We start from the raw sequence: 26705 nt of genomic DNA, 5'->3' as shown, positions 1-26705 counted from the left end.
TCAATGAGTAGACATCATGGAGATCATAAGATGCCCCAGTTTAAGTCCCGGGTTGATGCAGCTCTGCATCATTGTTTCTCCTCTCAGACGAGACAGGCAGCCTCCTCCTTCTGTGCCAAGGAAGATGCTCGTCCTTTGAGAGGGAGAAGCCATTAGAGGAGAATGGCTCAGAGTGATGCCTGCCAAAATAAATTCCACTCTTCTGACAGAGAATATGCATATGTCCTGGGTTTCCCCTTGTCTAGTAGCTATTTATTGTATGTGTCGTCTACTCTGTTCTGCCTGTCTGTCTCTTCCAAACATGAAGCCTTGTACAGCTGACTTTAGTGATAATGTCATAACTCAGTTACAAACGGTAATGAAACACTGAGCACAGCAGTGCTGAGGTGGGAAGGTTTCAACAACCCTGACTTAAGTAATTATGGTTCATCATTCATTTTCATTAGCCACAGTAAGAGCCTAGCCAGTGCATATCTTTTAGACCCAGAGGACAGTTTTTGGCAGTTTCACATAATTATAGATTGTGGAGTCGAAACAATGACAACTGCCAAGAATGGATGGTTACATTAATACAAGCTTCCTCACCACTTTATACATATCTAGGTCTCTGGCGATAACCACAATATTGCTAATCTTGCTAATAACCAGCCAGCCACAGGGGATGGCATGCAACTGCCACAGCCGCTATGCGTGTTTTTTCCCTTTTTCATGGGAGCGCCACGTATTTACACTCTGCTACAAATGCCAGCAGCGTGATGAGGCACCAGCCGTCTGTCTGTTCTGCACTGAGCGCTGCACATTTGACTTTTTTTCTGGTTGCTGAGAGGTAGAAAATATTCAACTTTAAGTCAAACACTGCAGCTGCTCTCACTTTTTACCCAGCAAACCAATCAGAGTGGAGGAGGGGCGGGACAAATACCACTAAGACCAACCATCACATCCCTGAACAACAACAATGTAGACAAATACTGAACCCACACAAACCGGTGGGTCCATCCTCTCTATGTGCTTCAGTCTTCCCGTCATCCAGAGCAAGTACTCTAGCTCAGTGGTTCCCAACTGGTCCAGCAACAGGGTCCACATCTCTCCTTAGTCATTAGTTCAAGGTCCACACAGTTGAATACATTCAGTGTTATACTTGCATTTGGCCATGTTGTTGAGCTAGTTTGCTGTCTGTTAGTCACTCACTCTACAGCATTTCAAAATAAAAGCTCTGTGCCAGAAATTCACCGTACTTCAATTCCATTTATAATGGACCCAGACCCACTTTTGGACTGCGACCAACCAGCTGGGAACCACTTCTCTAGCTCGTGCTGACCAAGCCCCCAGGAACAGCGCCGTGCTTTGAAACCAATTTTTCATTGTGGCCAGATGAGGAATTACACTTTCTGGGTCCATCACATGAAGCCAAAGAGCCCAAAAAGATTTCTTCCCATTGACTTACATTGGGAAAGAGACATCTATAAATCAGTGGATACATTTTTTTGGGGCGTTACAGCCCTGCGAAAGACTCGCTTCACTATAAGAATTTGATGCTTCTGGTCTGATAACATTTCAAAAGTCTAAAAGACATGCATGATTTGATCATTTGATCCTTATTCAACCAGAGATAGCCACTCGGCCAGCGGACGTCTATAGTATATTTGCACTATGGGCACCATGATGTGGAAGATCAGGGTAATTTCATACCCCCAAAATCAAGCTTTTATGGCTTCATGCACCACTGAGCAACTTGCATAGGAATGAACGGGGCCCCGCCTGCAATGTTGTATCCATGTGTCTTTATACAGCCATGGTGATGACATTTTTACTTCCGTGGATATTCTGTATCAGCAACCAGATGTAACCAAACCATATCAGCAAAAAAAAAAATACTGCCACCCCTGTTGTGTCTTGTTGCCTTTCTGTGTTCTGCATTTAACAAACAAGCATTTAGTTTTAAAACTATGTCATCTTTGTCATTTATAAAGCAATAATATACCTAATTATAACCTAACAATAAAGCTTATTTCTGAAGCACTGCAAAAAGAACAAAAAGTGGTGGTAATACTGTATATCGTGCCGTTTAGCCACCTTTTATCACTGCAAGGGAAATTCCTTCACTGCCACAGCCCTTTAGATATCTACTGCAGATAGTGATGGCCAAATGAAGCCTCATGAAGCTTTTTCTTATTTTCTGAGCCAACTGGTTGGCGCTCATGGTTTAAAGAGAGAGGCTCAAAGAATGGCAATTCAGTGTGCTTTCAACCTTTTGTTGAACAAAAAGTGCCATCTAGTGGGCCCTGCAGAGGAGTCCAAAATGTACTGTTCATGCAAGTTTTATCAGATTAGATGGGACTATTGCTTCACACCAACCATAACATGCACACGTTATTGCCGAAAACATGCATGGAACCTGAGTTACCTGAGTTCTGTGGGTAGGCAGGACCCCCGTTGATGTGGGGCTGCTGGGAGGAGACGGAGGGTGCACGGCGGTAGGTGCCAGTGGCCGACACCATAGAGGCTGAAGAGGTGGTGGAGGAGTTGTGACGGGAGATCTGGCGGGAGATGGTTCCGAACTGGGACATGGGTATGGGACCCAAGCCGGGGCCCTGTGGCACTGAGGCTGAGGATGTCGCCACTGCAGGAGAGGAGAGACATGGTTACACAGCCTTAAAACCTCCGCCTGATAACTCACTTTTAGTGCTGACTTACTTAAACAATAGCAGTAGTTTCTGGAATAGTTTACATTAATTTTCAGTATATTTCCAGGCAGAATGTGAGTAAAATAATGAGCTGCTGCTGGTTTGATATAGGTGTTTAAATTCAGTTAACTTCAGTCAACACTGCAAATCCACAGAGATTAAAAAAAAACACAGTAAAATAAAACCCTTTTATGCTAAAACACTGATAGCTTATTAGTGTGGATGCTCCAACAGCCACACTAATAAGCTATAAGCCACCATTACCATATCATGATATATTAGTGCAATGCAAGATCCTGTTTCGTTCATAGTCTCAATAACTGATAAGAAAACATTAAAACTCTTCTGAGACAGAAAGAGAATAAGCATATCCCAGGGACTCACTGCACTGAGAACCTGTCAACACCACTGAAAGAGTGACACACAGAGCCTGCAAACATCCATTACTGTAAACAGCAGTGTGGACACCTGTGATGAGCAGTGAGGCTACAGCTGCTGGGACTCACCTTGCCCCATACTGGGAGGGGACGGGGTGGGAACTGCTAAAGGAATACCAACTCCACTGCCTCCGCTATTCTCCCTGCCGCCACTTCCACCACTGCTGCCACTGCAGAGAGAGACAGAGAGTGTCTTAGTGGTGATCATTAGAGGATGTGTGAGACAAACTTAATTACATGACGGCGTTTGACATCCTATCATTATTCCCTCATATGTCATTCTGTCATAACAATATTCTTGTCACTGTGGCAACAGATTCACAGCTCTGTGGATGTGCTGCATGCACTGTCTGGCACATTCACACATGAATACTGGGCACTAATCTCAGAGCACGCAGTCACATTTGCAGTTACACAGTGTAACAAAAACAAAACGAGAGCCAAGGCTTGTTCTGAATTCATAAAGAATTGTGTTCAAATCTCAAAAGCTCTGACTAGAAGATGCTGGATTGTACATTAAACAAATCACTAGTGCCTTGAATTTGAAATATGAGTGTAGTTATCATTAGCAAGCCGGGGCAGATAAGGGATATAAGATAAATATCATGCTTGGAGACAATTAATTTAAGTCACCCTAAATATTAAGTTTTAAGCAGGTTATTACAAGAAAATACAAGTTAAGGTGACAAAATACAAAAGGTAGACATTGTGCGCAAACACAGTTTATCTTTATGAATTATATTGATGCCGAATTGACAAGAATTCAGTGGACATGTGATGCCTTTTATCTGGTGATTCTAGAGTTATGTGGTTTTGCAGAAACATAAGGAATTGTTAATGCGTCATGTGTCTTGAAGGGAGTTTGGCGTAATATTTTCACCAGGAGCAGGATGGGAAATAATCTCTAAAGGAATGCAGTTGTAGTCTTGCAAACTGTGGCCCAGTCTTTGCAAATTCTTACAGTCTGTGACTAAAAACTAACATCGTCTTTATATGTCAAGGGTGTCAGACTTGTCTAGTCTTTTCAAAGTCGTCTAGTGTATGGTAGGTACAAGAGATATGTGTAAAGACGATAAGAGATGTCAGTCAGTTAAGCCTGGTCTGTTCATGCTGTCATAGTCCTGAGGACAGGTCTAATTGGGCATCACTGAAAACACCTGCGTGTGGGCCCTCCTAGTGAGACAAGTCACAGGTAATAGGCCTTTTTTTCCACAGCGGACATGTTGACATGTCACAGTAGGAAAAGCACAGGTGTAAATAATTTAAATCAATGATGGCTGAATGGTGCATTCCATTACCCATACTATCTGCTATACCGGGAAAATTATTTTAGGGTGCGTTCCGAATCACATACTTTTTCTTTTTACTTTCAGTAGGTACTGCAGCTGCCCTTAAAAAGTATGTATTGTTGCATGCAGTATGCACATGAGCGGGACACACTACTTTCTCATAACATTACGCCCTGAACTTTCACCATCTTGCTTATCACCATCTTGTTACCATGGGGGTAAAAGATAATGCTACTTACCAGGATCACCAGAGATGGAGATACCCTGAAGAGCTCTGCAGTTGTTACTTTGCAATGTATGTAGTTTAACCTTAAGGTTATAACTGCACAGATTGTAGATTCTAACATATTATATTCAACACAGTGAAATTACATCTGCAGTTCTCTGTCAGTTATGTCATAGTTATGTCCTATTGTTTTTAATATGTATGATTATTTTGTTCACTTAAACAATTAATATTCCTGTATTTATTGTTCCACTGGTGATAGGTTACTTGCTTTCATCCATTGTTGCAACTTCTGACAACTGTCAATGAGCTGTCATCTGTGGGTCAGAATAGCCAGAGAAGCATGCTGGCTTGCATACTGTAAAATCGAACCAGATGTAGTAGAACATGCTGGTATTTTTGGCATACTGCATTTGACATACTATGTATTGGGACCTATGAAATCTTTTTCTGGCATACTATATGGTATGGTAGTATGAGTATTGGAACGCATGCAACAGTATGAACTTTGTAATGGCAGCTGCGGTACGTACTGATAGTAAAAAGAAAAAGTATGTGATTCAGAATGCAGCAGCTGTTTCACGGTCCTGGTACAGTGCATGCTGGCTCACTGTCAAACTGCCACAGCTTACTGGAGCACTTGAATAGAACAACAGAGTCATCATTGTTATTAGTAACACTTGTGCTTCTCCTACCATGTCAGGTCAAAATGTCTCTATGAAAGGCTTAATAAGGGCTTCAAATAGGTCATTTTAATTAATTACCCTGCTCCCTTTCTACTACATGTCTATTTTACGTTGCATGTTTCTGGTTTAACGTGCATTGAGGTGAAATTGGTCTCACTCCGATGTTAAATTCAGGCATCTATTCTACCTGTGTGTCCGGGGCCTCTGGTTGAGAGAGGCTGTGCGTGCAGGGCTGTGCTGGTTGCTCAGTCGGGCCGGGCTCGTCATGTAGTCATTGGGTACCACTGGAGGCTTCACTGGCTCCAGAGTCTTGTAGGGAGTGTTACGTCTAGATACAGATAAACAGACAAAGGACACAGTTAATCCTCTATGTTTTTATGAAGTCAGAAGAAGTGCTTTGGGCTTTTACAGACACTGCTCATCGTGCCAAATGAATGAATTGTCTCAGATTTACAGTATTAATAAAGGTATAATGGCAGAATACATATACACAGAATAAAAAGATCCAATGGTATTTTAAAAATGACTACTATGACTTTATATCCTTACCCCAGGGTACCACGACCAGCCATAGGGGGGCTTGGGGGTTTCTGTGTGGGTGGGGTGGTCCTGGAAAGCGTCCCCCCTCTTCCTGCCGCATTGTTCCCATGTTGCTAGAGGAGCAAAGACAAGTTAAAACATTGCTTTTGTATTATCTGAGTCGCTGACACCAGTGTTTCCCCTGCCAATGAATATTAAGGCTGAGGAGTCATTTAAACATGTAATGACTAAGCAAAACTTTATTAGTTTCAGATGAGCATCTCCTCTTAAATTTCAACCACGCAAAATTCTTAGGAGAAACACTGGCACAAAGGCTTTTCTGTCCACACACACAAATATGAAGACACAGAGTAGGAGACAAAGACAGATATGAGGGGAGAGAACAGAAAGCAGCACTACGTAGGTGACTGGCTGCCTTTGTTGGGGAATTGTGCGTGTAAAATAGGATGTCACTCGTCACTCTGTATGTGGATGACAATATAAAAGGACATAGGAATATGTGTTAAGGGTAATTACTGTAAATATTAAATATAATGTTTAATTTACCTTTTTTTTTTTTTTTTTACATGGACTGTAACATATATAGAGAGCCTATAATATATTCATGGTAGAAGTTCACACCAGGTTTATGCTGTTATTTTTTAATCTGGGCCCTATTTTTTCATGTTTTGTGTCTAAGTGATTAAGGGGAACAATGATTTTTCAAAGTGGGCCAGTATTGAACAAGACTGCTTCAGCCAGCAGTACCGAAACAGGCGGCGATATAACCATCAGGGTCCTGTGCATCAATTTACAGCCACTAAAAGTGCTTGTTTTTGCCACTGACAGGCTCAGATTGTTATTTTAAGTATCTGACAACAGTATGGAAAGGATCCCTACAGAGAGAGATCCTTTTGTTAAAGAGTAAATTCCTTTTTGATTAACCAGAAGCAACCCTGAAATCGCGCTTGCCAAAGCCACCAGACTCCATTTAAATACCCAGTAATTTCATCATCATAAAACACACTTTATTTAAAGTTGACAGAAACAAAATGAGACTCACAAAGGTCATCCTGGTTCATCTTTCTACTGTTCCAACAATCGCCAACTCAGGTTTGGTTGAAATAAACTTCTGATTCCCCCAGTTAGATGTGAAAGTATGCTGGCTCTGTACATGCTAAAATTACTGTTTATTTAAATGGAGTCTGGGGGGTGTGTTGATAACAATTTCGGGTCTGTTTCTGCCTAAACTGAAAGGATCTTTAACAACAAGGTCTAACTTTGAGGGGGTCCTCTCCATAATTTTTGTCAGACGTAGACAGCCCCGAAATTGCCATCACCAAACCCACCAGACTCCATTTAAATAAACAGTAATTTTAGCATGTATAGAGTCAGCATACTTTCACATCTAACTGTGTGAATTAAGGGTTTATTTCAACCAAACCAGAGTTGGTGACTGTTGGAACAGTGGGCAGATGAGCCAAGGCAGTTTTGGTGAGTTTTATTTCATTTCTGTCAACTTTGAATGAAGTGTGTTTTACAATGATAAAATGACTGATTATTCAAATGGAGTCGGGTGGGTTTGGCAGTAGCATTTTCAGGGCTCTTACTCTTAAACAAAAAGGTCTACATCTGTATGGATCCTTTCCATACTGTTGGACATTTATAATAACAACACAAGCCTGTCAGAGGCAAAAACAATCAGAGGCAAAAACAATCAGAGGCAAAACAAGGACTTTAAGTGGACGGTGCGAACATGCCCCTGCTGGTTGGAGCCCTCTCCCTAAATACTGGACCAATTTCAAAAACTGCTGATACCATAAGTCTTTTAGACACAAAACATGGGAAAATTGGGTCCAGGTTGAAAAATACCACAGTCACCCTGTCATGCTAACTGCTGACTTTGTGAATGTTAAACAGGAAACAAGAGATAAACACACATTCAGTGAAATGATAACTGTTGTTATAACACATCAGCTTTTTCTTGGAATCATATTTGTTCTATTTTTTGTACATGTTTTTACACATGAGACATGGATACCTTGACTTGGTGGAGTTTTATCAATACATGATAAAAAGAAGAGAAAGACAACCATCTCTTACCTTGGCCTTAAGCCACTGAATGCAAGCAGGCAAAAAAGGGAAGACAGAAAACAAGATAAGCTCATTGGTTGAAGGTTAAAAAAGTGAGATTAGTGAGAGCAAGTGTGAATTTTAAGCAGCATGCATGAACCCCATCTATTTTTCATTAACACAGTTTTATATACAGTATATAAAGCTGAAAGAGCACCATGAAGAACAAAGTAGATGGAGAAGAGAAAGGAAGGAGGACATCTAGGAGAGTAATACAGTCTCTAAGGTCATAGGAAATATGCAGGCGTAAAATAAATCTGAGTCAAAAAGCCCCGTGTTGCCTACTTGAATCTGGTTGGGTTAAAAAAAAAAAAAAAAAAGTTACACCCACGCAGACCCAACCTGTTTGAATAGACCAGCCAGCCCAGTGACCAGAATACAAAAAAATAGGGAGCTAAAAATCTGTGTTAGATTAGAAGGCCCATTCCTTTCTTATGTGTGATGTGTGTGTCAGTCTGTCAGCTGCCGTGTGTGTGTGTGTGTGTGTGTGTGTGTGTGTGTGTGTGTGTGTGTGTCCCTGTGAAAATACATTGCTGCTCTACAAGCTATCAGTGTAATCACCAGTGTTGGTGTCATTAAAAAGTAAAGCACTACTTTACCTAATAACTCCATGATGAACGGAATTCGTTACGCCTGTTGTTACCTTACATTTACTCCACAACATCGCCTGAGACACACTGTCACATAATTGCCACTTAATATAACGTCAAACCTCACATATGCCCAAGTATCAGCACAAATCCCCATCCTAATAAGGAGGAAATCCATTAGATGATGACAGACTTATAAGGAAAACGTTTAAATGGCACATGAACCGCATTTAACAGGCCAAACACACTCACTCGAGTCACTCACTCCCCCAACCATGCCTTTATATTCGATTAGTCCAGTTTATTTGACATGTTGATCACTAAAGCAGCTGTTATACCTCATGCGGAGAAGTCTCTCAAATTGTTGCTCAGACAACCTGTTCCGCCGTGGAGTCAGCACCTGACTGCGCAGGATGAAGAGCCTATAAATGGGTGCACAAGCTAGAGCCGCTGTTGTTGCCATGTTTCATGATTTTTTTCCTATCCTTTCATTATGCAGATGACTGAAGAACTTATGTCACACAGGTAATGACATAATTGTTTGATTAGTAACAGTAATGTGATTCCACTTATGTAAAGTGGATTGGCATCAGGGACACTGCCCTAAAATGGTTCAAATCATATTTATCGAAGCAGTCTTTATTAGTCACCATTGGCAATGCCTTATCCTCTGTGACCCCTCTGACCTGTGGTGTTCCCCAATGCAAAGTCTTAGGGCTGCTGTGAAACAGCGCCTACTTAGGGCAACAAAAAAGTTTATCTTGGGTGCGTCGGTACAATGGCAGAAGAAATACCTGCACACCAATGCATCCACATAACCAGTCCTTGACTATCTAAGGACTAAAATATTTGCAGCTGTTTTTAATCACTTTTTCTTAATTTTTGCACTTTGAGTGCCCCTCTTTTTGTGCACGGAAGTTCTAAATAATAGACATTTTTTGGCATTGATCTCAGCCTATGAACATTTTTGTGGGTGTCAAGCCCAGTTGACTTGGTGTGTGGGTTTTTCGTCTGCCATCCTTTCGTGGTGTTCCCCAAAGCTCCATCCTTGGCCCCTTGTTGTTCTGCATATACATGCTTTCACTTGGTAACATCATAAACAAATACAGTATCCACTATCATTGCTATGCAGATGACACATAAATATATATGTTCACTAGAAAACCAGTGAAGAATGCAATTTAAATCATCTGCTGAATGTCCCAAAACATTCTCCAGTTAAATTACACAAAATCAGAAATAATCCTCTTCGGCCCACCGAAATCCATCACTATTCTGCAAAACCATCTCTGTCTCTTATCTGCACATGTCAAACCTTCAGCTAAAAACCTTGGTATGATATTTGACAGTGACCTCTCCTTTGAAAAACAACTTTCAAGCATTGTCAAGTCCTCTTTCTATCAATTAAGAAGCATCTCCAAAATCAGGCCCTTTCTCTCTCAGCTCGATCTTGAGAAGGTCATCCATGCTTTGATTTTTTTTTCCCAGTTAAACAATACTGCAACTCACTGTATTCAGGGTTGAGCCAAAAAACCATCTCACGGCTTCTGCTCATGCAAAACGCCGCTGCTCAGCTTCAAACAAACACTAGAAGACATGACCACGACCAGGATCAACTAGGAAAATTTGTAACTCTATTTTGAAAAGCACTTTATAAATTAAGGTTATTATCATTATTGTTACTATTATTATTAGAAGTTACCCCAAACACTGGTCATCACACTGGACAAAGTAAATCAGTAATCATTAATTTAGGCAGTTATATTTTCTTCTGATGATTTAATAATACTGAATAATACACAAAGCTCAACCTTTATATTGTTAAAAATCTATTACATTTTGAGCCAAATTGTCATTCTCTTAATGAAGTAATGTATTTTACAACCATTAACCCACATTTAGGGCTAAATCTAAGGATTTTCATCATTATTTCATCGGTTTTGTTTATAAAATGTCCCCCACATTTAAAAAAAAGAAAAAGAAATTGCAATTTCCCTGAGCAAAGGGACATCTTTAGATAGCTTGTTTAATCCGACCAACTGCTCAAAACGTAAAGGCATTTAAATTAAAATGATATACCTCAAAGAAAAGCAGCAAATTCTTACAATTGTTACTTGACAAATAACGTAAAAGGTTAACTGACTATCAAAATTGTTGGTAATTCATTTTAAACTGACTGTTTCAGTTTTAATTACATTCTCAACTCTCCTTGAGTCACACTTTATCAAAAATGTATTACAATATTTGCCATATTATGTGTTAAAGTAAAACCTGTTTGGGCTCATCAGCGTGAGAATTATTTTTCTATAATGTCAGTCGCTTATATTTACACTCTGACACCTGCCTGCCAGAGACGAAACCCACATCAAACAACCCAGTTTAGGTTTTACACAATGAAGAGGAAGAAATAACTTCCTTTTGTTCCACTTTGTACACAAAAGTTTGAAAAAAATAAGCAGAACATGGTGACACCACCCCTGTGCTTTTAAACACACAGTGATGCAGAGTCTATGTCGGTGTCTAGACTCGTGTTATTGACTGTAATCAGACTGAGAATCACTTACATCACTAGACACACTAGAAATAATGAGCAGTGTCTGAGCTACATGTGGCTGTGCTGATGTATTAAGTGTTGCACTTAGAAAAAAAAGACGGGGCAGTAAAACACAGCGAGGTCGTAAATAACAGCGGTGAGGTGTTCAGACTGTCGGAGTGGCTGTAATGTGGCTGAAACGATGTCACCCTGGTTACTGCCAGTAATGCCAATAAAGGCTGTTAGAGGTGGAGGGGTGAGCACTGTCATCCGTAAATGTGTGAACGGGTCTTTCCGTGCTCAAGACTTCCCATCTATCCGTGGGTGAGTTCCCCTGGTTATGTGGATGGAAGGCAGAGGGGCGGTGATCACACCTTGAACGCTCGAGGGAATCCGCTACAGCCAGGAGCAAATAGGCTGTGAGGATGGAGTGCTAATAAGCTGCTATTTCCCCACAAATCCTGAACACGTATATGAACGCAGAGGCAAATAGGCAGACAAACATACCCACACACAGGCATTAATATACTACTCAGAACACTGTACATTTCTATCTTGCGTCTGCAGCAGTCGTGAGTATGAAATGATATCAATAAATTATTCAAAGACGTGTGAGGGAGAGAAAGAAAGTGTTCTGGGGAAAAATATGGAATGTGATATGCATTTCTGTCTGCACCCAGCCAGACGAATGCACATCCATGACCGAAATGCAGCTTCACACACACACACAGGCTCAAACACACACACATAAAAAGCCAGACAGAGAAATCACAGAGAATTTAAAATGAAGCAGTAGCCAGGGAGTCTTCAATCCCCACAAGTTTTCTTCCTCTCTAAGATGAAGATCTAACCCTTTGGGTTATCGTGAAATTGCAATACTGCACTATTGACAAGCCAAGAACAGGGGATGGCAAATGACTGCTGCAACCGCTTTGTTCGTGTTTTGCTTTTTTTTCTTATTGTAATAGTAGACAGTTTTTCCACAGCAGAGCAGGTAAAAGAAGTTTACCTGTTGGAGGTGAGCTGTTTGCAGAAGTGCAGTAAGAGCCTGTTGTCTGCAGCTCTTCATCAACATCTCACTGTAGCTGTTTATGATTTTACTCTTCCTCCTTGCCGTTTTATTATTGAAGAAACGCTGCTTACAAAGTTCTGCTAATTCAGTGATAAACACATTTAATTCCCTATTGATTCTTCACAATGAAAGTCATCTTATCATCTTATCTGTAGCGTCCATTTTGTTTCCACATTACGACTCAAACCTCACAACAAAGTCAGAAGAACGACTTCCCAACTGAGGAAATGGGACCATTCAAGGATTACATAAATGCAGCATTAATATTAACTGATTGGTGTTCTGTCCCCTCTCCCTACATGCTTCAGCGTTCCCTTTATCCAGAAGTGGTGCTCTACCATGTGCCAACATTTTTACTCCCATAGTAACCAGATGCAACCAAAGCTTCTCAGCTGAAAAAACTCTGCGTCCCTTATTGCCCTTCATATTTTAGATTTGACAATGAACAAGTATTTAATTTGTTTTAAAACTAGGGATGGGAAATGATAACATTTTACTGATACCACTGTGAATAACAGGGATAGTAAATGATTGTTATTGCCATGTTTTGCCGTTGATATTTTTTATAAAGTGCTGCTGACGTGTACATGTCATATGTCCCACTAGAGGCAAACGTTATTGTGTTAGATGTCACGCCTGTCACGCCACTTTGTTTCCAGGATGCTGGCATACTGTCTACAATCACACACAAGAGCAGCATGATGCTGCTGTTGTTTGGTTCTATACAGAAAGCAAAGTTTGTTTGTGTGGCACTGACGTTCTTATGACAGGATATTTACCCTCAGTAACGGACAGGCATCCCTGTGGGGAAGCAGTGGCACTTGTGCGTGTCAAATACACTCATGTCAAATACATGGCACTCCTGGAATTTAAACCCATGTTGCGCAGACAGAAGATTTCACATAGTGCTCGTGTTTCCGACATTACTTTAAATGTTCATTGTTACAAGCTGCAGCGTTGTCATCTTCCTTGATGAAGTGAAGCAACGCTTTGGATCGTTCCTTCCTCTCAGCAATGACTCCTTATTTTTGCAAGGTTCCAGCAGCGTAGATGTCTCAGTTTGACTTCACTGTTTTGCAGCTCTTAGGACAAACATGCTGGCATCAATTAAAGGAATTAGGAAGTTTAGAGGGATACAATTCCGATGGATCTTACAATTTGGAGCCTTTTCTCAACAGGAGCAGGCTCTCAATTCCCATCTGTATTTAAACTGTATCATCTTTGTCATTGCTAAAGCTAGATATAATAACCTAACAATAAAGCCTTATTACAAAGTACTAAATCATTGCAGGGGAAATTCCTTCACAGCCTCACTAACCCTTATCAAAATAACTACACTTGACTCAATTAAAGGAGCTCCCCAAATGTAGACTCCCAAAATGAGTCATACTACAGATGTCTGACTCATGGTTTTTTAAGTGCTGCCAGCATGAACTGCTGTTCATGTAGGTATATCTGAAAAGGAAAAGAGGCTGAACATTTTCTACCATCTACACAGATCAGCACTGATTTCTGCAGAGATCCATCATTTCCAGCATCCATGAATGATGCTTCATTTGCATAGTGGGCCATGCCAAATCTGTCTCAGTGCGAGCCAGCTCTCAGAGGAGGAAACACTGGCTTTTGAATTTGAATCAGCGGATGTTTGAAAATCAGCGGACAGCCACTATCTCAACAGAGACAGACGGGGGGAACAGGGATGAAGAGGACGACTCAAACAAGCTGCGGAAATGTGTGACACCAGCAATCAATGCGAATAACTGTGTGTACACACACAAGCAAAAATACACAGAATGTTATATAAAAGAGGAAAAGATGAACAAGGGGGGAGAGGAGAGGGCGGATGGATCATGGGGAGAGAGAATAAAAAATTGAAGAATGATCCAGAAAAAGGGGTGAAAGAATATTTTTTTCCGCAATTCAACAGAGGATGTGATGGTGTGAGTAGCAGCACTTGGCCAAGATGTCTCTTTTGTTCACAGTCTGGGTGTGACACACACAAACACACACTTTTTCATTAACTTCCAGCTTCGGAAGTCGTTACTGGGCACGAACAAAACCTCTGACAAGCACAGCTTTTTTTCACCACAGTCAGCTAACAACTACGTGTCTCATTCTTAGGCGAGTGTGTGATCCATTTCTAGGTGTTTCTGTGCTTAATTAACTAAAAGGTCTGCGTATTGATCGGCTTGCAGTGTGAGTGAATTATGAAAGAAGACGGCGAGCTTGTTCATGTGAAGGTGCCAAGTGTGAACTTGACTAAGTATGTGTTCTTCTGTCTAGTTAAATTGATTAACATTAGAAATCAAGACAGTACATCAAAGTAATGACTTTGGGATTTAGCTGCAACAGTCTGGATGTAAAGAAAAATGGAAGTGCTTTTTGAAAACCAGTAACAGCGTGAACAGAAACGAGGATGCCCTTGATATGAGTAAATACATGCATAAGGCCCAATCCCACTTCTTATTTTTACCCCAATTCCTTGTTTTCAAGTGCCCTTTGCCCCTCAGAACAGATTTACAAAAGGTTGTGGTTGAAATCTTCCTCTATGGAACTGGACAGCCCTTGAAGACCCTGATACATCATCAGTAGTCATCGATGGCTTTGGCTGCCTTTGCAGCCATCTTACTGATGATCTGTCATAACTCAGTTTAGAATGTGCCTCTAAAAAAAACTCAGTTTGGAGGGCCATGTAGCCCTAACGCTTTGCCCTACCCTAAGATGTGAACGTGCAAAACAAAGGGGTAGGACTAAATGGTTGGGGCAAAGGGTGTATTGGGATTGAGCCGAATACGCTTGCCTTCACTAAAGTCTATTCTGTTTATACAAAACAACTATGAGGAATTTATTTTGAGATAATGACCAATAAATGTCTTACTTTGACGCCGTGCCCCACATCATCCAGCAATGTGTAGTCAATGGGCTTTCTGATGTAGCGCACCGGCCGCTCCATGTTACCCGGGGCGATGATCTTGTGGGTGCGAGAGGTGTTCTTATTTGTGGTCAGGATGCCGATCTCTCGACGTGCCACCTTCTCCTTATGAATATCCACCGTCTGCAAAAGAGAGAAATGAAGGGTGACATGAGTGGTACAACAGACTTTTAGGGTTTACCTCTCTTACAGTAAATACTTAAAATTGACTAAATGTATTGCATTTGTTTTAAGACAGGTTATGTTTCATGAGATATGCATGATTTATAATTTCCCTGGTTATGTGAAGAGATAAGATCATGTTTTACTAAAAGGTCTCACCAGTGCCTGTAACACTAATTTGCTTTTAATGCAAACCTAATACATCCTCCATCTGTTTCACATTAAAAGCGTCCCAGGACCTCAGAGGGCATTTTCACCTCACTCCCCTTTCCTGGTGAAATTTTACTATAAAATACCTGCAAGAAGTGTTTGATTTCATAACAGCAACTAAATTTTGCAAGAGCACAACAACGGTTTTCATAGAATTTTTCAGAACACATTGTAAAACGGTTGGGAACAGGAACAACAGGAACAACACGGTCACGCTTAAAATATAAGAACATCTGTGGAGTCCCTCAGGGCTCCATTTAAGGCCTCTTTTTGTTGTCCCCATCATGTTATCATTCTCTTAATTAAGCATATTTATTATCACAATATGTTAGGGCTGCACCCAACTCAGCATCACGCCAGTCAAATTGGATTTGTCTGTTTAACACGAATATTCCATGATTCCTTCCTTTTCGTTCCATTTGCGTTTGAACAGGGCTCAGCAGGACGTTCAGGGTGACAGTGATGTTCACTTTATATAGTAAATGAGCTAACTACATTAACCACAGACTGGAAATGTGCAGCAACATTTTCTGTCAACAATACATATTAAAAAAAAGCCAGAGATTGTATTAAGTTCCTTTGAGTAGTAAATTCGACACTTCTAATCAGAAAGCAAAAGATAACATTATCTCAGAGCCTGACGGGCCAAAGCCTCTCTTACTCTGGGCAGCTGTCTCCGTGTCCCCATCCTCCTGTACTGATGAGCAGAGAGAAAGCCAAGACAGTCACTCTGCAGCTAATAATGGGGACCGAAATGTCCGCAGAAGCACACTGCACACTGACTTACAAAAAACAAGCAAAAAAAAACCCTTCAACTGCTCATCTAGAAGGAATCTCAGTTAACTGAGGAGTCTCCGACGGATGATTCAAATCTGACTTTCAGGGGGCAGGCCTACTATATGTACTATTTATTAAAGTATATGTGCTATAAATATAAGTGTGTTTACTGTTATTTAAACCCAGTGAATATTTGAGTGCACAATAAAACTATACGCCCATTTAAACCTTGTATTGACAGGCAAGTAGACAGGTGACACATCGCTGCTCAATATGTGCCTATAATGTGTCTCCAGCGGACCACTTACTGCCTATATAAAGCTACAAGGTCAAAGGGCCCTGCACAGAGTTAGTACATCTACACTCCCTCTAGCTGCTCTCTAGCATGCTTGCTTATCACGTTAGCTCCTGTGTCAGTACAGCTGGAGATATTGATGTCAGCAGAATTCGACTTGTCTCCTTCCATAGAGCAAAACGATGGACGGTCACCCAACACTTTGTCCAAGTCATTGTAAAATGGTATAGAGTCAGCATGCTGTCACCAAAGCAACCACCACATCCTGCAGTGATGATGTAGTCTTTGTTGGGGACGCATCAAGAGATGCATCAGTGTTTACACATTAGTGTGGTTTGAGAGATTGAAACACAAGGCGTCTTGCTGGTCGTTTACACTTGTTTTTAGCGCTGTCCACTTGTGATCAGATCACCTGAGACGTATGTTTTAATTTAATACCTGCCTCGCTTTAAAATTACAGTGAAGCATTTCATACCTTGACCCTTTCAGTCCATGTTGTGTGACGTCTATTAGCAACACGAAGTCGCAAAATTAAAATGTATGTATGTATATTTTAAATCTCCAGACGTCCCACAGCGTGGACACACACACTGGGTTGATCCTTTGAACTCCACCTGACCCACTATTCTGCTCTATTGGCCTACACCCTGGGGCCCATTTCTCCTTTAACCCCTCGCACCAGGAGCAACTGAAAAAATCAGTGACCTCCATTTCTTCTGCGATTACTGTCATTATCACTCACAGCACCCATCCAAGCAGGCGCCTTAGCTCTGGCCTTCAATTTATGAATGATTGATGTAACTGGAGGGAGAGAGGGATTAAAGGAGGGAGGGGAAGCTGAACGAAAGGTGGGGAAGACTGAGGGAGGACGGACAGTTTTATCTCTGGAGTATGAGGTCACTCTTGGGAGAAGAGTGCTGACGTGTGCGAGTGTTATTAAGGCTTGTGAGACATATATGAATCCATGACTGTTGTTAATCACACTGTACATACTGTACTTCTTCTTGCATTGGCACATACTAGAAATTAAGTAGTGTGTGCATGCATGTATACGCAAGTGCATGTTTTGTAAGTAGATGTGTGCTTGTGTGTGTGTGTGCGAGACCCTCACAGCAACAAGGTCACGCATCAATCACCACTCAGCCATCTCATCCAGCTGACCTGACAGCTCCGCCGCTGCCACCGGCTCTCTCTGAGTGCTGGAGATGATGAATCCAACTGAGAGACTGAAAAGTCTGATAAGTGTCGTAAAGTTGACCCGCACCCTCCCAAGCTTCTGTGCATTACTGTCTCTGTGTCTAGTCTGTGTGCTGCATGTGAGATATATATAGAGGACATGCTAGGCTCTTTTTTTAGGAGAGGAAACTGAAGCGACACGCCCGGTTTCAGCTGGGAAATAAGAAAAAAAGAAAAAAGACCCGCCTATTTCCTGCCAGTGATAGGCGAGTAGAGGTGGAGTGCAGATTAGTGAAAGCGAGAACAACAAAACTCAGAAGGACATAAAGCCACAGACAGTTTGAGATAAGACAAGACAGAGAGAAAATACTGTAGGTGAAACTAGAAGCTGATTCTGGTGGGCTGTCATGATCAAAAAGAAACAGAGACGCAAGTAAAGTGGGGAGGGGATAGATGCTGAGAACATTTTTAGGCTCTGCATTTAAGCCGACATCATTTAAAATGTACCAAACAACAAACACTGTCACAGCCGATCCTGTGTCTCCTTACCGTAACACCACTAAAGAATCATTCTTGACAATGAGGAAATATTGAAGCAGTGGTGCAGCAAGCATGAACACATCTGTAAGTGATGACTGAATCCTGTCAGCTGTATTTCAGCATTTCCTCTACATGTACATTACAAAAAGGAAGTTACATGAGGTAATCTCTATGAAACGTCCAATAACTGTTACCTAATCGTTGACGACAGACTTCCATCTGCCCTTCCTGTGCTCTCTCAATCTCATTTTCTTTTGTAATCTCTTTTCTCTAATAAACATCTGGCTGTCTGCTCAACCTCTGCAGTGAGTTTCTCAGAGCAGATGGCACTGCTGTAAAGTTCACTGCTGGATCCATATCGAAGTTTCAGCCCAATATATCTGCATTTGAGCAAATGTTGAGTCTCTGAAGTACAAACGAAACTAGTTGTACATATTTTTTAAGTCTTGTTGAAGTGTTACTGGCAAGAGGAAAATATGATGTAGTCTGTGTTGAGACTCCAAGGCGTGACAGCAGATGTGTGATGTCATATATCAATGATCTCATATATGGCTTTGTGACAAGACTACAAATTCAGCCAGCTATGAATGAAATCTCACAAGTGTTCACATCTGTTTCACTATCGTTTTTTAAAATTTACACTAGGATTCAGTGCTGAATTTGAAAGTTTGAAGGCTACCGACAGAATTAGGGTCGTACTAGGATTGGGTACTGAAACATGGTGGCGGTACCCACCTGACCAAATCACAACGCAAATTTCAGTGCCTCATTTTGTTTGGTGCTAAATTGTGTGATGCGCTAGAGCAGAGAGTATTAAGTTAAACGTTGCTGTGCAGTGTGTTAACAGTTTAGGCTATTAGTCAGCGAATAAATGCTCCTCAAGACCTAAGTCAAGTTCTCGTGTCTTGCTTGTCGCCTGCTTATCAGCAGTGTCAGGAGAGTGAAGGAGGTTAGCCCTGAAGTTAGCCTCCCATTTGAAACTGACCCAGCTCATTTAGGATGGACTGTTGAGGTGGACCAGCTATTCTCATTGCTGTTACAATCTCCTTAACAGTTAATGTAGAAGTGTCTTGCTATTGAGTCTCTCCTGAGTTTGGGAGACAATTATAGATCCCAAAATCAAGATTTGTTTTGCTTTAATTAGTGTTGTAACTGTTATTTAGTGTTAAATTATTGTAGCTGGGTTACGTTTTCTTTATTATGTGAATTTCATAGTATTTTGTATTCATCCATATCTAAATGTTTAGGTGTACTTTAAACTGGTAAGAGTTAATATATTGTTCAATTTCAAGTTAAAATTTGCCATTGCATTGTAAAAAGGCTATTATTTAATCTCATTTCAGGCAGCATTAAGCACCGGTATTGGAAAACTCCCAAACAATACCCAACCCCAGTTGGTACTACCAAGTACCAATTCATGTTAGATTATTTGGTGCCTCGTTTCAGTATATAAGAGCGCATATGGGTGAGAATGCTGGGGAGAAAAGAGCCTCGAAGTCTGGATGCCAGCCACAGAGCTCCAAGGCCAGCAATAGAGTTCCGCAGAGCTGCCGGGTTCAACTTCAGTCATGAGGCTGAAGTGCCCCAAAACTGGCTATGGAGCTCCGCGACTGCTCCGCTGACCACTTCATTGACTGCTCCATTGGCCGCTCCATCAGCCGTTCTTTCAGCCGTTCCAACTATCACTGCATTGCTGATCATCCGTCTATCCGCAGGCGCAGACTCCTCCCCCCAACACCGGTGAACATCCAGGGAAAGGACATTGAGATGGTGACATCTTATAAGTACCTGGGTGTTCATCTTAACAATAAACTGGACTGGACTAATCACATAACAGCACTGTACAGGAAAGGCCAAAGCAGACTCTACCTGCTGAGGCGGCTCAGGTCTTTTGGAGTGCAGGGGGCGCTCCTGAAGACCTTCTTTGACACTGTGGTGGCATCAGCCATCTTTTACGGAGTGGTCTGCTGGGGCAGCAGCGTCTCGGCTGCAGATAGGAAGAGACTGGACAAGCTGATCAAGAAGGCCAGCTCTGTCCTGGGATGCTCTCTGGACTCTGTGCAGGTGGTGGGAGAAAGGAGGATGACAGCCAAGCTGTCATCTCTGAGGACTAATGACTCCCATCCTCTGCAGGAGGAGATAAAAGCTCTGGAGAGCTCCTTCAGCGATAGACTGATTCACCCAAAGTGTGTGAAGGAACGCTATCGCAGGTCCTTCCTGCCTGCTGCTGTCAGGCTACATAACCAGCACTGCTCACAGTAAACTGCACCATGGACACTTTATAGACACTATGGACACTTTATGGACACCACAGCAGTCTGCTGTTTTTGTACATACAATCACTTGCACCTTATCCACTGGTCATTTTCATTCACTGCTGCTCATTATTATCCACTTCCTATTATTTTTATTATTATTATTATTATTGTTATTGTTATTTATCGCTGTCTCCTGTATTTTTTGTACTTATTTGCATGCCTAGTTATTTAAGTTTTTTAAGTTTAAATTTGAAATCTTTAATCTGACTTTCTCCTTGACTGCTGTAATACTGGAATTTCTCAATTATGGGATCAATAAAGGTGTATCTTATCTTATCTTATTTTATTTTCTATATTGCTTTAGGAACAGCCAACATCACTGCTAGACGAGCACAGGTACAAGCAGACAGACAGAATGAGACAGAAGACGCTCCATGTGTGATTAGAAAGGAGCAAAGGAACACAATTTTAGTCTACTACATCATCCCCTGCAGCTGGTTAAAAAATTACATTTTTTGTTATTACAGAGAAAGAAAAGTACTGAAAAAAAATATTGGTGGGTACCAGGACTGAATTAAAGGTCCAAAGAGCAGTACTGTGTCGACTGCTATCGTAACCGCTCAAATGTGAACAGCATCCAACTCTAATTTACACTCAAGATATAATTCCAGGTACTTTCTGCCCTTGAGAGGATCTGTCCAGCTGAAATGGAGCAGAAAGAGGCACAAGTGGGTCATTGAGCTGATTAATGACAACTTCTGAGAAATAAGAAACAGACCAACCCGAGAGCAAACTGGCAAACAGCAGGACTCAAGGAGATGGAAAAGAGGAGTAAAGAGACTCATGGGAAGCTGCTCGTGTTTTGTATCGCAGCAGAATCACCAGCACTGGTTTGTGTTAGCTGAACGCACATATTAAGGCACAACCATTTAAGTGAACTGATGCGCACAGAGAGGAGAAATGAGCTGCAACAGCTCTGCTTTGATTAAACACGCTGTAGTTTTGCTTTTAGTAGCATTTCTTGTTGAACTCTGACAGCCTCCTCTGCTGTGGGCTTTTAAATCCTACAGAGATGGAGCTGGGATTTGGCAGCACATTTTTGGCTACCTCCACTTTCTAATCCCATTTTAACTCTTTCAAGTCGAAACAATTTGCACAGCCAGAAAAACACTTGGCACAACCAAGCAAGTTAAAATATAATTTCTTGGACACCAGACAAATGAATCAAAGCCCTGCAGACACACCTGTACGAGACGCATGTTAAAGTGTCTACAGGTATCAGACGCTTAAATTTAATGCTTTTTAAGACCTTTGCAAGTTAAGTTTTAAACCCAATTTAATACCGATATTTGGACAATTCTTATTCAAGCATTGCAGGTAAGTATAAAGTTAACTACTACATATATATGTGATCCCGTGCAGATGCAGGTTTAATGTAAGAATATGGTTATTAGAGTGAGTTAGGTTAATCTACACTTTGCCATCAGGCATGTTCAGGTATTAAGTACAAAGACAGTATTAGATTCAGGGGTAGGTTTATTTATACAATCAGAAATGTACACTTTGACAAAAAGAAATTAAAAGATGGACAAATGAAATTAGATAAAATGTTGGTGGAAATTAAGTTTTCACAGATCTTATTTAATAGTATTTAATGACTTTTATCAAACTGAATTTAAGACCTTTGAAGAGTTTTTAATGGGATACCTTGCCGATTTTTCAACCAGCATTTTATCATAACAATGCGGGTAGTATTTGTAATGGTAAACCTCCTCCATCTCGCCAGTGCCCATATCTCCCTGTTCATCTCTCAGCTCAAATCCGGCTGATTGTTATGCTGGCTCTGTGGCTGTTGCTCAAACTACAGATTGTACTTCTGAAATTCTGTATGCCAGCTGCCCCTGACACAAAAAGTATAGAATTGGATTTCTCAAACTCAGGTTAAACTGTAAAACCAGGCAGCACTGATCAAATATAAACCTAGATTCTGTTACTGCGTTGACTTTCTTTTTTTTAACGTTTTCAGAAGCATATTTTAGCGTACTGTTAAACTGTGAGCTTGATTAGGTGTGGTTAATTAAGTGTGATTAATAATAGGGATGTCACGAGAACCAATACTTGGGTACCAAGTTGATGCCAAATTCTGTAAATGTGATGGTTCTCATTTTTCTCCAGTATGGTAGGTACCAGGGATGCAATTTTTCTGGACCTGACAGGGCAGCATATATGCCTAAACGTGTTCTAGTCTGCCGTTAAATGCCAAAGGAGGAAGAAGAATGCCTACCAGATACGGAACAACACGTGGAAGATGGTGTCAAGTGCAGCTGCAGCTGCAGCGACAGCTCCGCCTTGACTTGTTGAAAACAAAAGCATTTTTTGAAGGGCCAGCATATTTTAATTCTTTGCAATGGAAACCTGACTTCCAGCAACTTCCTGTATTACTCCAGTGCCCTCTAATACATGGAATTATGGCTTATTGATGGGGTAATTGGGGTGAGCAATGATTGGGACAACACTAAATGCTGTGTTCCTATGGATGTACTGTACCAAACTGATATTTGTGGTGCCCTGTACAATTTTCTGTTTTTTTGTACACTTGTTAAAAAGTCAATAAAAGTATTCTTGAGAACACTTTGCAGTGGGATCGCCTTGCATTTATACTAAGTTAAAACACCAGCAGCACTTGTCAATGTCACCCAGCCGTCCAATCACAGTGGAGGAGGGGCAGGACAAGTAGCCTAACACAAAGACCAGTTGTCATATCTTATATGTAAAATTGCTGAGCAACAGTGGAGGAGAAATACGTTAATATGTTGTTCCTCCGCACAGAATCTCATGAACCCAGATAGAATGGCGGGTTTATAATTTAATTTAAATGCTTTTGGGGTTTTTTTTTACCAGTGTATCGAAGTGGGGATCAAGAATCGTGGAATTTTACTGGCATTGGTATCTCTTACTAAATTTCTGGTATCGTGACATTCCTCTATACAAGGCTATATAGAGCTATTGTATTTGAAGCAGAAATATCAACCATCAACTGCCCATCTAAAGCATCAATAAAAGACTGGTTGTTCTTCATTAGACTGCACCCAACTGTACTCCATCCTGCAGCATGTGGAGTAGAGCAGGAGCTGAAAAAAAAAAGCTAACCAGGCAAGAGAGCTGGCGTCAGGATTTCACTTCATCCCTGACAGGCTTAATGAAGCACACAGGGAGGGGACGGGGACATTCACTGGCTGACAGGCAGGGTGGCCGTGTGAAGTGCACACAGAGGGAAAGAGAGATAGAGAGAGGACTGCTGATGAAGCAAGAGGGACTGAAGAGGGGCTGCGGAGGTTTAGCAGCTCCAGCACGATCCATGCCCCTGCCATATCTGTCTGTCTTTATCAAGTGTGAATGTGTCATTGTGCACTTTGAATAATACTAGCAGGTCTGCTCTTTATTGTGCTTCAAAGGGTTTAATCGTCAGATGACAGTCCTCAAAGCACACCTTGATCCACCAATATTCTTCAATATGGGACAGAAATAAAATAATCAGTGAATTAAAACAGTATTTCAGTTAGAGATGAGAATGTGGAGGTGAATGTGACGTGACTGGTGTGGAAATGTTATCCTGGATTCACTGACTACAGGTGTTGTGGAGGAGGTTCTCTAGCAGCACTTGGAGAGACAGAGCTGCTCCTCTGTTTAATCTGTCTGTTCATTGGTCTACAGACATCGGTCTATATGTTGCACGTGTTGCGCTAAATCAGTCTGTGAGATGGATGAAATGACCGTAGTAGCACATGTGCAGCTAGCTAGCGGTGCTAGCTCCAACGCTGCTCATTAACGTGACACAAACATGGTGGCCACTCTCCAGTCTTCCCTAGGTAGCCCCTTTGAGTAAGTGGCTTCATTTTTTATCCACAAAACCCCTTTAGCATTGTTCCGACCATGTTAGCACCACTAGCTGCTGCTAACAGTGCTAACAGAGCTAACAGTGACAACATAGAAGGGGGTTTGTGGCTCAAACTTGAGTCGCTTACTCACTGGGGCAGCCTGGGGGGAAACTGGAGGGTGGGCACAATGTTTTTACAGCAATGCTGTTGGGTCAAGGTGGTGTTACTAGCAGTGATCACTGATTGAGCAGTGCCACCAGCTAGCTCCAACCAGACCCAGGTGGTGTGCAGTGCAGTGAACTGAAGAGTAGCTAAATTAACCTATCAACCAACATGCATAACAGGTCTATCCTCCGGCACTGTGGTGTGTACCTGGGAGATGTGGTTGATGGAGGACTCCATGCGTCGTAGTTGCGAGGCCTGGATGTCCAGCAGCTGCAGCACATTGTTAGCTAAGGCATTGATCTGGTAGGCCACGCTGGCCAGAGACTGGGTGGTGTAGGCCTTGGTCTCCTCCAGGGCCTTCTTCTTGTCTTGAGCCTGGCAGAGAGGAAAGAAGGACAGAGAGGAAGAGAAAACACCAGTCAGAAAGATCAGTGGAAGGATGTGTGGGTGGAAGAAATGGAGAAGTTGGCAGAGGGAAGTAAGGTATAATCTCCAACATAAAAAAAAAAAAAAAACTCAAGAGGCAATGCTGCACTCTCATTGTTACTCCAATCAGCTGTGTGAGCGGGGGGTGAGAGGGCAGCTTTCTACAGGGAGCTGTATTTGACAGGACAATTCATTCTCACAAAGCCCCGTTAAGATCTAAAGGGACGTGAATAAGAGTTCATGATTCTCTGAGGGAGCAACTTTGTGGATGCGAAAGCAGCCTGGAATTGGACAACAATAACTTCCGAATAGCTCGGATGGTCAACAGGGGACAGGTGCAGGGGAGTTGAGCCCAGTGAGCAGGAATGCCAAGACATTTTCTAGGATCCCAAATCTCCACCCGGCTGTGCAAACCATCTGTTTCTGGATGCCTTTAAATAGCGAAGGGACTGAATGGACATATTTATAGTTTGGAAACAAAACAGGGATAATGCTGCCACACAGAGAGCCACACCGACAGGGGACTGCCAGGAATCTAGAAGCAGGATTATTTTCACTTTTTGTCATTGATAAAGTCCTCATTTAGTTTATAAATCATCCTAATGCCTACCACATTAGTTTGTTTTACCAAAAGCCAAAAAATATATATTAAATAATATTAAACATATTAAATAAGGTGATAAATATGCAAATCTACCATTTTACCAGGGTTCCTACAGCTTAAGGCAAGTTTGATTTACGACTTTTTAAGCCTTTATTATGCCACTTGGAATTAAATCCAATACCAATTTTACAAAAACCAACATTGAAGAAAAAAAAGAATTACTGAGGGGTTAGGGACAATTTTGCCCAAATGTTTGTTGTAACATAAAATATGACTTTTTTGGTCCTGTAAAAATGAACAATGTTGGACGATCATCTTCAAACGCTGGGGGAAAAAAAAAATTACTAGAGTGAAACACGTGGAAAACAATGAAAATATTATATATGACTAATATGTGTTAATATGTGTTTCTCACTCTGGTTGTAAGACTCCACTCAATCATTCTGAGTTTTTGCATAAAATACTAAAACACAGCGAGCCGTGTATGCATTGTCTTGTACCAGTTTCAGCCATGCTGCAAAAAAAAACTGGTTAAACAACCAGTTTTATTTGAATATGCACCTCTCAATGTCATCCAGGGTACCGTGACAGCTAGCTAGCAGAGCGTGAATCATCTCCTGTGAGTATCCCAACTAGAAACAAAAATTAGTGTTGTTGGTTCAAATATTTTATTTTTATTTTTATATAGGTATTGCCAAGTATTTTCACAACTTCGCATTTTGAAAGATTGTTTAATCCATTTTAATACTAATTAAGGCCTTACTTTTAGATTAATTAATTCCATTCCTTTTAATTAAGACCTTTTAGGGATCTGCAGGAACCCTGTTTAATATGTTGTCTTAAAAACAGTCAAATATAAAAATAGCCATTGCTTAATTTCTTTCAGTCAACTCATATATGAATTGGCTAATCACGTCAGCACTAGTTGTTTCACAATCCTTCCTCAGACTACAATGCAGATTATTCACTGAGCAAGAGGAAGCTGTCCTTTAAAAATGAGCTGTAGTATCACTGTTGTGTACATGTGAATTCAAGACATTTTTTAAAACTTGCCAGGCCAATGTAGAAATGTAGATGCATGAAAAGATATGAAAAATATTTAAAAGACTGAAA

The 26705-nt window shown here is 41.2% G+C and overlaps 1 protein-coding gene across 4 annotated transcripts in view; it reads right to left on the bottom strand.

Moving 5' to 3' along the window:
- LOC126409050 (abl interactor 1-like) overlaps positions 1 to 26705 on the bottom strand; it is a 50516-nt gene that overhangs the window by 14798 nt on the left and 9013 nt on the right. For 2 of the 4 annotated variants that reach the window (XM_050074933.1, XM_050074931.1), the window contains exons 2-8: positions 24770 to 24937; positions 15048 to 15224; positions 7945 to 7959; positions 5872 to 5975; positions 5510 to 5650; positions 3191 to 3291; positions 2405 to 2620 (exon numbers count right to left, since the gene is read on the bottom strand). In XM_050074933.1, the coding sequence (XP_049930890.1) occupies positions 2405 to 2620; positions 3191 to 3291; positions 5510 to 5650; positions 5872 to 5975; positions 7945 to 7959; positions 15048 to 15224; positions 24770 to 24937 (922 nt within the window). The remainder of the gene's footprint in view (positions 1 to 2404; positions 2621 to 3190; positions 3292 to 5509; positions 5651 to 5871; positions 5976 to 7944; positions 7960 to 15047; positions 15225 to 24769; positions 24938 to 26705) is intronic. The other 2 variants (XM_050074934.1, XM_050074932.1) reach the window with 1 other exon arrangement.

The sequence above is a fragment of the Epinephelus moara genome, chromosome 21 (assembly GCF_006386435.1).
Source record: "Epinephelus moara isolate mb chromosome 21, YSFRI_EMoa_1.0, whole genome shotgun sequence".
Lineage (NCBI taxonomy): Eukaryota > Metazoa > Chordata > Actinopteri > Perciformes > Serranidae > Epinephelus > Epinephelus moara.
The sequence above is the reverse complement of the archived record's forward strand: the minus strand, read 5'-3'. Positions and strand labels throughout refer to the sequence as shown.